Below are 14362 nucleotides of genomic sequence, written 5' to 3'. Positions count from 1 at the left end.
TTTTTTTAAGGTTCTATGTTATTAAAGTATCCAGTGGGATTACCAGACAGATGGTACTTAAATCTTTTCTAAGGCGCTCTGCTGAGGAGAGACCAGAGCAGAATGGAAATAGAAGAAATTTGATGCCTGGGCCAAACCTTCTTCTTAGGCGCTTACTTTCCCTGAGTGGGGACCATGACTGCCTGCTGTCAGTCTTGGGAGAGGGGCGCAGCTTCCCAGGCCCCGCCCACCCTGTGTAGTGCTTGTTTTCTGTCCCATCTCAGGCAACTGCCAGAGTTTATCATGAAACTGGACTAGTCATATAATGTGTGGGAATGGCAGAAGCGTTCCCCATTTTCTGGATGCCCTATTTTTTCCTAACACCAAACACCGAACACAGTCAGGGGCCAGGCCTGTGACAGAGACACTGAGCAGAGATGGTCGTGGGCCTGTTCCCAAACATTAACCCAGTCCTTTCTGCATCCCTGTAAATTAAGTAGTCTCATGATCTGTTTTTATAGGATGAGAAACTGAGGCATAGAGAGGTAACTACCATACCCCAGATCGTGCGTTTCCGAGTCCCAAGTAGTTTCTAGAGCGCTACATCTGTCACTGCCACTTCCCCAGATGCCTCCCTTTGGCATCTATTGCCCTCCTGGATGTCTGGCTCCTGATGAGACCCTCTGGACACACTTCCGCTGAGTGATCCAGAGAGGTGACGCCAAGAGCAGGAATTCCAGGCCAAGAAGCACCGTGGCTGATGGTGGGAAGGATACTTTTGGGCAATAGTGTATGTGTGTGTGTTATGTGTGTGAGTGTATGCGCGCCTGCGCTCTTCTCTGTCCCTAAAAGCACTCCCAGCAGACAGATGACTTGTTGGCAGGGTCTGCCCCTTTCCCACTGAGTTATTAGTAGCTATCTCCATAAGCAAGGCTTCTAGCTCTTTCTGTTGGAAAAACCCCAACTGGGTTCTCTCTTTTGTGGCCATACATTGTTACTTGGTGGCAATTCATTATCTATTGATTATTAGTGTGTATGTTTGTATGTTCTCACCAATAAGTCCAGTTCTATAGACATTCAGACACGTTACTGCCCTAAATCCTTTTTAGGAACTGGCGCGAGGAGTGTGGTATGAAGAAGTATCAAAGTATAATATCCAAAAGGTACAGACATGACATATAAGTATAGGATGAACACATGTCAAGCATGTATTTATTTAACTCACTGAAGTAAGCTGGTTCAAAGGGAAATTGGGGAGCCAGGATAATCAAAGGCGGTGAGAATAGAATGCTGGAGGAAGATCGCTGGGCTGGATATGAGACCGTTAATGTCCTACAGGGCACTGAAGCCAAAAACCTTTGGGGTTCTTTTTCCTACTGGACCCAAATTTACAAGTTAACACGTAACTCCGTGGAACCTTTGCGCTAGTCAATAAATAATAAGTAGTAGCAAGTTGAATATGAGAAACAGCCTGGGATGGGCCTCTTAGCCACGCTGCGGGGGACATGCTGTCTTCCTCCTGGCTTCTTTTCAAGTTTGGATAATTTTCTGTAACAGGAGGCAGGATGGCCCAATGCACACTGAGCCTGGGTCTTTAGTCCTGGTTTGAATCCCAGCTCTGCTTGTATGACTTTGGCGAGTCCCTGCCTTCTATGTGCATTGGTTTTCTCATGGGCAGAATGTGGATGACAGTCACCCCCACCACACCTCGATGTGGTGAAATTATATGCTAGAATTGTGTAAAGCACCTAGTAAAATGTCGGGCGCATAGGAGACACTCAGCGAGTAGTTTATATTATTATAATAAATAAAGCATGTCCACACCTATGCTTGTGGGCCTCCTCTTCATGTGGCCTGCCTTTGACCTTGTAAAGATGATTTCTTTCTTCAGGTTGATACTGATATGCCCAGTAATCTAAGCCAAGTCGTGGTTTTCTCCTTGATCTAGATAAGGAGAGAGTCCAGGCAGTTCTCCTTTATTTTCTAATCGTCAGCCCTGCCCTGAGGGCCTCCTGAGTCCTTCATCAAGCAAAATTAAATCCATTTTCTTTGTGCAGTCAGTGTGCCTTGGCAGATGTGAGTCAGCATCCTGTTGTGAGTGGCCTCTTGGTTCCTTGCCCAGGGATGATAAAGGCACATTTTCCATGGACTGCCAGATGCGGAGCTGACTTGGGGTTTCCACCCCCAGAGAGGAGGAGGAAACTCCAGGACGCTGTTTTGGAGCTTGGGATTCAGCCATTATTTTAGACTGCAAATGTTTGTTATGTTTTAAAAATACAGCAGATGGGGCGGCCGGTTAGCTCAGGTGGTTAGAGCACAGGCTTATAACACCAAGGTTGACTAGTTCGATTCCCACATGGGCCAAGGAGCTGCGCCCTCCACAATTAGATTGAAACAACTACTTGACTTGGAGCTGTTGGGTCCTAGAAAAACACTGTTCCCCAATAAAATTTCTAAAGAAAAGAAAAATATAGCGGATGGTTTAGGAGACCCACCACCCCAGAGTTTTTCGGCATGAGCCCTGCTGCCAGTGGTGCCTCCCTGTGGCATCACTGGGCAGAGCCATTGCTTCAGGTTGACTAGCGTTTAGAACCGTGACATTTCTACCAGATGCCCCAACTCAGAGTGTTGAGAACAGTTTTGTAGTTAGCCAATGAGATTAGTGGACCATGTTCTTTCAAGGAATACATGTTTACATGTTGATTGTGCTGTTCCCCATCAGGAGCCAAATAAACCTGTGTTTTAGATCCTCACCAATCTTGAAAATCTTAACTTCTATAAGTTGTGAAAAGAAATTTTTAACACTCCGTCCAGATCACAAAATTTCTGTGCTCTCACCCCCCAGTTGGTATGCTCCCCCATCCACATCACTGTTCCCCAATGAGAGCCTTTGCTTAGATTACTTGGTGACCTTCCACATCAAACACAAGTGGAATGGGATGGGGAAAGAAACATTATTCCGGTTTGTTGGTTTCTCCTGATTCTTTTGCCCCACCCACACACTTTCTTTTAGACCCTGGGCCCTTCTGCCCAGCTAACATTTCCCTTCGCACTGGAACGAGAGCAATCTGAAAGTATAAATGCAGGAGGCAGAGCCCCACCTCCTGGCGTCTTCACCTCTCTTCCCTTTGTTAAAGCTCTCCTAGTGTCCTGGCACTCGGTCTGCATTGTTAAGGACAAGCGTGCTGCATAGGCAGCTAAGTGTTCGTCCTTCCGCTGCTTCCTGGGCAGAGATGGTGAGGAACCAAGTGACACTTGCAGCTTCCACCTGTACTGAACTATTTTCCACAGGAATGAACTGCCTCACCAGTTACGGTAGCCGGTCAAGAGGAAGCAGCAGTGTTCTGAAGATAAGATGGTTAAGTCCCCAAGCAGATATGTGTATTCTGGCATTCCGACATAGGACATGCCTTCCGTGGCTTTAACTAGGCAATTGATCCTGGGCTCCATGAATTTTTCCTTTTTTCAGTTCAATTTGAAATGTGCAGACCATCATGTGAGAGAAATAGCTGATGTAGGTGAGGTTCTCAGAAGGGAGTGGGGGCTTCCACTCGCAGAAATAGCCTCCATTTAATTTCCTTGTAGCTGCTGGCATTAGCATTTTCGGAAAGTATCAGGTCGTTCACTCTTAAGGTGTCCCAGAGTGTTGGATGCTGCACCTCAGCAGGCTGTTTGCTTGGTAAATAATTGAGGTAAAATGCATTTAGATACCTTCAGACTATAGTCATTGCTGCCTCTTAGGTGCGCTTCAGGTTAAACTTCCAGGCTCTTTACAGGGTTTCCCAGTAATTGGATTGAATGCTGACTCTGCGCTGGACACTTAGGTGCTGTGAACAGAAAAGCAAAAATTGTTTCATTGACTAAGAGCTTGGGATTACACTGCAGTTTGTGCAGTGAACTCTTTCTCAGGTGTTATTTCTTACCTGAGTTGTTTGGACAAAAGTAAGCATTTCCCTAAAATTGTAGTCAACCCTACACCTCATAGACGCAGTTGATAGAAGTATACTTAAAAGTCTTGCACATCAGCAGAGTTCTGTAGATCTTTCCATTCCTCACCTATGCTTGTCTATCTCTATTGGTGATTCTCAAATAGAGAATCACCAGGGAGCTGGGTGAAATTCAGCTTCCTGGGTCCAAAGTCCTAGAGAGTCTTTAATCAGTAGATCTCAGGTGAGGCTAAGCAGACTAGGTTTTGAATACCATATTTCCCCATGTATAAGATGCACCCTTTTTCAAAAAATTTGGGATCTAAAAACTGGGTGCGTCTTCTACAGTGGTTGTAGATTTGTTTACTTGCATTTCCCGCAAGTGATGAAGAGTTGTATGAATTTTATGATAAATAAAACTTGAATTCAATAACTTCATGTAATACATTTTATTTCAAATTTGGGGCCCCAAAATTAAGGTGCGTCTTATACATGGGAGTGTCTTATATGTGGGGGAACTACGTTAAGTGCTTTATGTGATTCTAATGCAGGTGGGCCCAGGACCACAGTCTGACACAAACATACTTTTGCATTTGTTCTCAAGGGAGAATACTTTTTTATGGGTCACTGTTCTCGGTATGTTGTGTTCAGGTCAGCAGCCTCAAAACTGATTTTAGGAAATATTAGAATTTAGGTTATAGGATATAATTGTATTTTGTTGTTGTTATCCAGCATTTTCAGACTTGGGTAAGAAAGTTAAGCATAAAGCAAAAATGCATTCATAAACAAGTGGTTTTCTTAAGGTAAAGTTAGAGCCGTAGGATATTTAGAAAGCAACAGAGCACACTTGTGTGGGGGTAGGTGTGCATGCATGTGCACATACATGCCCAGACACACATCCACAAGAGTAGCCTCTAACTTTAACCAGCCTTTGCATAAATCTATCCTGCCCATACCTAATTTAAACTAAATACATTAAAGCTTGATTCGATCTGTTAGTGTTGCGTGGAAGCAGAACTGGAGGTTATTGTTCAAGCCCAGTACTTATGCAAAGGTAGAAACAGACCCGGGGAGGGCAGATGTCTCCACAGGTGACAGCTGCAGAGCTGATCCTCGGTCTCGTTGCTTCCGCGTCGCTCGCTGTCTATAAACTAGGGAGACACAAAGCTATCCCCATGGGGTGATTAAATAAGAGAGTGGGCGTTAGGATGTTTTGGAAACCAAAGAGAATTATAGAGCTAAAGCTCCTAATTATTATGCTTATTGTGTTTTATTAACTAACGATTTAGAACCTAGCTAGGAATCTGTTGAGGTGAAGTCACTGGTTGATTCTAGATCAGTGAGTGCATGTTATTCATTCATGGTGTATTTAAAAAAATGCTTCTATGGTCATTGTGGTGAACTTTGAAAGTATAGATAATCGAAAGAAAGAAAACTTTAAATTATCCAAAATCCCGGCACTCAGATGATCACTATTCAAATTTTGGTATCAATGCTTCCAGATATTTTTATATATGCATATGTATTTTATAAAAATTGGGTTATACTGAACAGACTGCTTTGCAACCTGTTTTTTTGTTTGTTTGGTTGTTTTTGGGTTTTTTTTACTTAACAGTATATTGTGAACATTTTTCCATGTCAGTTGACACTTTATACCATTGTTTAAAATGACTGTATAGGGCCGGCCGAGTGGCTCAGTTGGTTAAGAGCTCGCTCAAGAGTCTGAGCTCTGAGCAACAGCGGTTCGAGTCCAGCCCGAGCTGAGCAGCTGCTGAGCTGCCAACAGGTAGCAGGATGGCTCAGCTAAAAAAAATAAATAATAAAAAATAAAAAATAAAAATAATAAATAAAATGACTGTATAGAATCCTGTTATATGGACAAAAGAACATTTATTTAATCAGTCTCTTACAGGACGTAGTTTTTATTTCCCCTTTTATTTTTTGATACTATAGACAATGCTGAAATAAGCGCCTTGAAAATGAATCTTCTAAGGGGCCAGCCGAGTGGCTCAGTTGGTTAAGAGCTCACTCAAGATTTTGAGCTCTGAGCAACAGCGGTTCGAGTCCCAGCCCGAGCTGAGCAGCCGCTGAGCTGCCAACAGGTGGCAGGATGGCTCAGCTAAAAAAAAAAAGAGAAAATGAATCTTCTATATGCAGTTGGGTTTCTATGTTGACATTGGCTATTTTAAAAATTAAAGCTAAAGTAATAGATGCTGCAGTTAATATACCTGACTAACATTGGTATGAACTCACTCTGAAATGAGTGTATTAAAATACTCATTTATTTTTATACCCAGAAACTAACTTGCTGCTTTTTAATCTTTCTAACTTGCGTGCGAGTTGAGGATACCTTCTCTGTCAGTCTGCTCGTGGCCTCTGCCCCAAAGCATCCCAGCTCTTACCTTTCTGTTACTTTGCAACTCTTCAGATTTCCTTTAGGCCAGGCCATGTGTGTTTCGCATGTGACCTTGTGGGCTCAGCCACTCTGTTCTGTCACCCAAGAATTACCTATCCAGTTATAGCCAGGACTTTCTGTTAAACAAAGTTCTTAATCAGTCAAGAGAGAGACCTTTCACTCTCTGAATTCTTAAAACTGTGCTTTCTTAAGGTAAATGGCATGTTAGGTGTATTGCTGATATAAAATTGGAAACTTGCAGATACCAGAAGGCATTGCTTATCTTTGTAAATACACATGTTCCAATTAAAATAGGTACTAAAATATTTTGGTGGCACTTCAAAACTCCCAATTTAGATTTAATTTAGATTAAAACACTTATTCTTTTTAATAAAGTTATAAAATTTATTATTAAAATTGCCTATTGAAGATTAAAAGCAGTGGAACGTTTATTTTCCTTACAAAACAGTTTAGTCTTCAATAAGTATGATTGTATTAATCAGTTAAGCTATTAAAATACAACTGCCATATTAAATCTGACTCATTTGTAATGACAGTTTCTATAATTATAGAAATTATACCTAGCCTCTTATATAGCCATAATCCTGCAATAAATATAAGTAATTGTCTCTATTAATTCAGTTCACAGTTACTGTCTATTAAACCCCAGTTAAATGGCAATTTGGGGACCTTCATTTAAAATCCTCCTAAATCTTTGTTGTTCCGTCTGACTGCCAGAGCCCCACAAATGCACATCCTACTCTTGATTCCAGCAATCCATTTATGAATAAAATAGCTTTTTAAAAAATATAAGTATTTAAAAGGTCTATTTAGGCTTAAGGTTTAAGGCTGTCAGAAAAAAAAAGAAAAGAGGGCATATCCATTGGGTGGGAGGTGCTGATAAAAAGAGAGAGAACAAATTTTGATGTCCTGGTATTCCTGTTTGGAAAACAGTATATAAATTTCAGTTTGAAAAACTCCGCGAAGCACTGCAGCATGTGGTTGAAGTAACTGTTCACAACTTGTGTTTCCATAGGTGTGGATGAGGTCACCATCGTAAACATCTTGACCAATCGCAGCAATGAGCAGAGACAGGATATTGCCTTTGCCTACCAGAGAAGGACCAAAAAGGTACAGACAGTTTCGGGGATGGAGGGCATTCCTTGCTGAATTTCATTTCCTCAGCCATTGCTTGTTCTTTTCATGGCATCTGGCTCAGACCAGCAAGAGTCTTCTGGAAACCTTGGGGATCCAAGGTTTTCCCCTCACATTCTTGTTAAGTCACAACTCACACACACGTGGCCCCTGGAGTGCTTGGAGCCCATACATAAAGACGGCCACCTTCTCCAGCGCATACTGTGTGGAGGGAACAGGTATGGGAATAGGAAGTTAGAAAGGAATAGAGTACCTACCAACAACAACTACAACAGCTACCACTGATCAAATGCCTGCTTTATGCCGGGCATGTAGTTCTCGACATGGAGCTGCAACTCATTTCATCTTTATGATGGCTGCTGGCTCTTGATGTTTCTAATTTAATCTTAGGACACTAGCCTCCACTGAGTATTGATCCTGACATGTTCCTCTCATTCTTAAAACAAAAATACACTTGAATTCTTAAGAGCTTTGCCACAAGCAGGTTTAGTTAGTAGTTCATTTGTTCTACCAGGATATCGTCAACATGCCACACTCCCACTATTTAAAGGATCTTTGTGTGCTTTTTCTCTGGCTTGTCCACTAGTGGTTAAAGAACAGCCCAGGGCTTGTTCATCCCTTATTTTGTCGCAGTGTTAGGGAATTTTATTTTTAAGGACGGGCAGCTTTATTTTTAACTTCTTGCTATTAAAAGCTTTTGATTTATTCTTGGATGATGCAGTAAGCATGGCTTCCTGTGGCTTCTGTTTGACTTATGGCTTTCACTCATAGCCACGGTGGAGGTGAGCTGGAAGGATTCTGGAAGACACGTCTGCTCTTGGGGCGGACATGACCACCAGGGTTCAGGGTGTTGCAGGTCAAGTGTGACCTTCTCTGACTCCCTCCACACCTCCCGAAACAGTTGGGAAGGGCACAGACAAGAAGACATCTGGCTTCTTTCGTCTTGTGTGCATTAAAATTCTTCTTCCACCTAGACTTGGATGAATCCTCTGTAGGGAGGCACAGAGTAGACTGTTTGATTTCTCCAATTTCCCCAGAGGATCTGTGAGCTGGTAGAGCTGACTTTCGGTGGGAGCAGAAGGCCCACCTCTTTGGATGGCGAGCTTATAATTGTCCCTCAGCTGGCACTTACCGGGTGGGGTCTTGGAACACATGTGGGTGTGGACACAGAATTACAGAAGCCTGGATCTTGATTTCAGATTAGATAGATGGAGGACAAAGCTCTCACTGTTGGAGAGAAGGTACTACCAGAACCGGGGTGGGTTCAGTGACCTCACAGGATGTGCTGTGTGCTGGAAATAGTTCAGGGTCCTGATTCTTGATGTCTCTCAGCCTTAGGCTAAGGAAAACTGTCACCTTTTACAGAAAGATACATAAACTACTTGAGATCATTTCTGAAGGAAATCCTGGAAGCAGAACCTTATTGTTTTGAATGAGTTGCTTGCTTGATAAAGGAGAAAGCCCTGTACTGTGAACTTCTTTAGGGACATGGTCCAAGGCTGCCAAGGTGACGAACTTCAACAGCACGGGCAGAGCAAGTGGAGGCTGAGAGGAGCTGGGAAAGAGGGCTCATTTGATGTTGCTTTCATGTTCAAGCAGATGCCTGGTTTCCCCTTAGGAGGAATGGTTAGGTTTTATTTATCTGATATTTCTGGAGTTGCTGTTAAGTGCAAACCCTTGTCCTAGAGGCTCTGAAAAGCAGGAAGCTGAACGCTCGTAAGGAATTTATAGTAGTAGAAGAAGTCAGTAGGTACACAAATGCTCTTTGAGGTTTGAGCAGAGAATGGGTAGAGGAGAGTGTCACAGGTAGCTAAGTTTGGAATGAGCTAACCTCAAAGTTCCAAATTGGAAAATAGGTGCTATAATTGGAGGTGTTGCTTTTAGTGTCCACTCCTAAGTGCTATGTGTAACTAGGACAGTGGGAAGCAGGAGAAAGGAGGTGGTGAAAGGGTCGGGCCAGATGATTTCTAAGAGCCCTCCCCGTTCCCAGCCGCACTGGATGCCTTGAGAAGATGCTCTCTGAAGCAGGCTGCACCTCACCCCTTCTTAGCGCCTGCAAGTGCCTCTAGGGGCTGAACGTCGTCGATACCACGGGGTGCTGCTGGAAAGCAGGAGAGAGAGAAAGAGGGGAGAGAAGAGGAGGGGAAGAGTGAGAAGAGAAGAAAATAATTACAACAGCAGAGTCCAGTTGTCACCCAATGCCTGTGATTTGTAGGAAGCTTAATCCCTGAGGCAGTGTCATTAAGAGCTGCATTGAATTAGGGTATCTGTCTACATCCGTGTGTGTGGACGTCCGACTTCAAGTCTATGTTAATGGTGACAGTGGAACCCTTGAGAGGTAATATACAGTGGGGATGTCAAGGGGGTTGTTGAGGGGCGTTAGTCCCCCATCATCACTCTCCACCCAGTCCCAGTTTGGTACGGACCAATAGATATGTACTCAGCCTTGGATGATGTATTTTGCACAGGAAGAAATCCCTTCCAGCCATGGTGGGGCCTCTGATTCCTTCTGGGGGTTTCAGGAGCCATCCCTGGATCCGCTGCACAGACATCTTTTCCAGGAGGAACTCAGCAGGTCACGAGGCCTGTCTTCCCTGGAGACTTCTTACTCCTTCCAGCTCCTTTTTAGAGTGGGCCTTGACCCCATATAGTGCCCGGTCTTCCAGGGGCTGTTGCCACACGCAGTGTTGTGTAAAGGGCCCTCACACTCATCGCTTTCTGAGGAACTGCATACCGCTCTGGTTTCCTTTTCATGACTGGGGAGGAGACAGAATCAGCTTGGATTTAAGGGATTTTGTCCAAGTCTGATCTTTCGGTTTCTGACATCTGGGCCTGTTGAAGGAAGTACAGTTGAGACATAGTTTGACCCAAGACCCCCGCATAGTCAGAGAATCAAAACCTGCTTTACAAACACATACCTCTTTTGTCTGACTCACCAGTACTAACGAGAATATTGGTTACCAACCAAGTTTCCCATGTTCTTGCCCAATTTTTCTGCAGGAACTTCCATCAGCGCTGAAGGCAGCCTTGTCCGGCCACCTGGAGACGGTGATTTTGGGCCTATTGAAAACACCCGCTCAGTATGATGCTTCGGAGCTGAAAGCCTCCATGAAGGTAAACACGTGTGAGATGCAATCTCTGTCACATCTGCCATTAATATTTGCGAATTACAGCTTTCTGAGTGTAATTAGGTGATTTTCAGTTTTGTTGAATTCTCATTTGGAACCATCTTTTTTTTTTTTTTAAAGGAACGAAGGCATAAAGGTCCGGGTTTTTACCCAAAATAATTTAAATTCTTTTTTTTTTTTTAAGACTGTAAAGAAATTTCATGATGATGAAAAGTCAGTTACCAGCTGCTACTGCTTGGCACCTGGGCAATTGAAATACCATTTGGAAAAACTACTTCCTTGATTACACTTCCTCCTTAAAAAAGATTTGTTGTGATACCAAGGCAAAAGTAAAACTCAGAGCTTTTGTTAAAGTGAAGCTTGCAAATTCTGCCCAGGGTGTCTTGGGTGTTTCTTTTTCTGACCATCTCCTTGTAATTCTTATTGTTTGATTCAAATTCGGACAAAATCAGAATATACAGTGCATATAAAGGGTGATTTCAGATCATGAGTGGTACCTGTGTTTAGTTCAAAGTATCGGACGGAGCACATAGTGTCTTTGATTTTTCTTTTCAAAGTTATTCTGAACATGGAATTTTAGATTAAATTAGTAAAATTCCACTTTGGAACCCCTCTGAACTCTGTGCGTACCTAAACCCTCAATCAAGTATTACATAAACGTACACACCTTTTAGCCCAGCAATTCCATTGTGGAAACCTGGCCTAGTGAAGACAGATTGAAACAAAGTTCAAATGAACTTGAAGCCATTTGGCAAAGATCATGGAAAACAGGGCCAGCAAGAGCTACAGAGTTTTGGGGCCTTGTTAAATATTTAAAAAAAAAAATTAATAAATTTCAGAAAACAGAAAAAAAAAGTGTTACATAAATGTGACAGATGCATAAACATAAATGTATGTTACAGGCAAGTGGAGGAAAACCCTTTTCCTAGTGTCCCTGCAACACTTTGAGTAATCTGATACTACCCTCTGCTGGTAAAAGTGTGTAAAGCCTCTGCCTTAGGGGAAAAGCTCTAGTTCTGATTTTTTATTCGAAGTCTGACTGTGTTTCCTGTGATGCCACATGGTTCCTGAATTATGAAGAGACCAAGCTGTAAGCCTGTCCCCAGAGCTAATGTCACAGTTCAGCGGCCATCCCTTTCCCCAGAGAGCACCTCCGAGAGTGAGGAAGCCTCACACACGCGGCATTTCCAGGGTCTAAAACTTGATAGCTCAGGGTTGCTGCTGAAAGATTTGTTGTGAGATCTTTTTTCTTCCTTCAGTTCTCCAGTGTAGCCCAAGCTGTGCTTAGTTTGTTTGAGCAGACGTGCCCTGAGTTTCCTAAGTGGGCTATCTTGCAGGGGAGGTATCATGAAGAATGGTAAAATGTCAACAACACTTAATGATCCTACTTAATAAAAAGAACCCTCCTGAAATCCAATTCTGGGCACCCTGGGAGCCACAGATGAGCTGGCCTCTCCTAGGTGTCTTCTGACCATCATTACTTGGGATCAGTTTATCTTATTTTCGTCAAGAATTCATTTAGTTGTGATTCGTACCATTTTGCTAGTTTCAATTACCAGGATTAGTGACTTGAAACCGACCTGTTTGAGCTGTCAGTCACCGTTGTCATTATGTAATGGGGCCCAATGAAAGGTGCTTTGACTTCTAAATCTTTGACCTTGTGCCAGCTCTTCCATTAGCGATCACAGTTGAGTACCCTTCTGAAATCCATAAAGCTTGAAGTGACATTAACTGAACGATGCTTTAAAAAAAAAAAATCTGTTTTGACTTCTGGCAATACCAGTGGCAACATCTGCCATGTGTTATAGTAGAAGTTGCCCTTGTGATAGGAATTGGGGACAATCTGTGGAAAGCTTGGGCCAAGTTTTGGAAATTGTCAAGGTCACCTTTGACTATAGGGATAAAAACACTATTAGAATTCTCAGATATGAACACTGGTATATCAGCAATGGAAGAAAACATCTTATACTGCTATACCTGTTTTACATTTCAACAGTGTCAGGATGTAGCATTTCTTCCAATGCATGGGTTATTTTTAGGCTCTATTTCTATTATCCTTGAGATTGAAAAACTGTCCTCTAAAATATTTGAAGATGCTTGGTAGTCATTCTATCACATTTGTATAGAATGTTGTGTAGACCTTTTGCTAAGAAGGAAAGAAATTTTGGCTTTGCTAGAACCTCTGCGAATCATGATTAAAAACTGGAGAAAGAGGCTTTGGCTCAGAGAGTAGATTAAGAATAAGATTCAAAGTTAACCATGAACCTGAGGCTTAATTTATATTACACAAACCACTTTTTAGGGGCATATAAACTCTTAATAAGTTTAATTAATAGCTGACATACTTTTCCTGTGGATAAGTAAGTTTCTTATTGTGTTAACACCTTATAATTGGTTTACATTTTAAACAGTTGTAATTCCACTTAGTTCAAAGTGATATTTCCATTTTTGGAAAGACAAGTATTAGAGAATCCTGATTATTAAATCTTGACTTTGATCATGAAGGCAGCTTTGAAATCCATGTTTCACTGAGTCCTTTCAAGCTATATGGCATGCTCAAAAGTGTATATATTAAATTTGAATATATCGTCCATCAAATTCTTATTCCTTAATAAAGTTGGTGTCTAGGTTTATTTGGGACTTCGTTATTTCCTTTTGCTTCCCTAAAATGCCTGAAGAGTGCATAGTAATCAAGCAAAAACGGAAGTACAAGAATTAAATTTTTAACATTAACCCAATTTCACATTTCAAAGAGGTGAAGCTAAAAATTTAATCTTATCTGTACCTTTTCCTGGTAAAAGTAACTTAATTCCAATATGATGATGCTGGCTGCAAATGATAATATTAAAATCTCTATATTCCTTTATTTTAAATTACGGTGCAGAATTGTTTATAAAGTTATTTTCTATCAAAATAATGCATGATTGTAGAAATAGGAAAATAAAGAAAAAGGGGAAGAAGGAAAAGTTACTCATTTCGTAAGCCCATCACCAATTGGCAACCACTTTTACCATTTTGGAGTATTTCATTGGTGTCTGTTCCCATTCACCATATATATAAATATATATACATAGTTGGGCTCAAATATGTCACTTATACCACCTTTCCTTCTGGAAGCATTTTTAAAGGAATAGAAAATAGCATTACGTTGTGCTGAGGCATACAGTAAGATCCCTCAATAGGAATGTAGAAAGGAGCGTACTGACAGACCCAGTCCACGTTTGCAGTCTACCTGACTAAGGTCAGAGAAGTAGGCTAATGGCCAGGAGGACTTTCCCTGCTGATGTTCATGCTTCCTGGTTCACAGGGGCTGGGGACCGATGAGGATTCTCTCATTGAGATCATCTGTTCACGGACCAACCAGGAGCTGCAGGAAATTAACAGAGTCTACAAGGAAAGTGAGTAACCCTGGTTCTGTGATGCATCCTCTCAGCCCCATTTCTGGGCTAGTGTTTGGGATGAGACGCCTGGATTACATATGCGGAAATGCCTGCCGTCTGTAACGTCCAGGGGGTTTCTGTGGGCCAGGGCCCTCCTCCACTTCCTAATGGCCTGGGTTTTGATTATTCTGTTCCACTAGAACTTCTACAAAAGGATAGATACAAGGGAAAGGAGAGAAAACAAAACTCCTTGAAAAAAAATCTGGTGGGGAAAAGTAGAAAATATCACATATAGATTTCATTTATTGGGCACTGTCCAGTCTCTGCTTAAGAAGTTCCCAGCTCAGCTCTGAACTGTGGTTATATAATTGTTGCGAGAGGCATGTGGACCTATGTGCA

At 42.1% G+C, this 14362-nt stretch overlaps 1 protein-coding gene across 1 annotated transcript in view; it reads left to right on the top strand.

Moving 5' to 3' along the window:
* Positions 1-14004, top strand: part of ANXA2 (annexin A2) — a 34629-nt gene extending 20625 nt beyond the window's left edge. The window contains exons 4-6 of the mRNA XM_019650773.1: positions 7337-7431; positions 10456-10569; positions 13891-14004. Coding sequence (XP_019506318.1) covers positions 7337-7431; positions 10456-10569; positions 13891-13989 — 308 coding nt within the window. The 3' untranslated portion in view covers positions 13990-14004. The remainder of the gene's footprint in view (positions 1-7336; positions 7432-10455; positions 10570-13890) is intronic.
* The last annotated feature ends 358 nt before the right edge of the window (positions 14005-14362 follow it).

Source organism: Hipposideros armiger, unplaced genomic scaffold (assembly GCF_001890085.2).
Source record: "Hipposideros armiger isolate ML-2016 unplaced genomic scaffold, ASM189008v1 scaffold_147, whole genome shotgun sequence".
NCBI classification, from domain to species: Eukaryota; Metazoa; Chordata; class Mammalia; order Chiroptera; family Hipposideridae; genus Hipposideros; species Hipposideros armiger.
The sequence above is the reverse complement of the archived record's forward strand: the minus strand, read 5'-3'. Positions and strand labels throughout refer to the sequence as shown.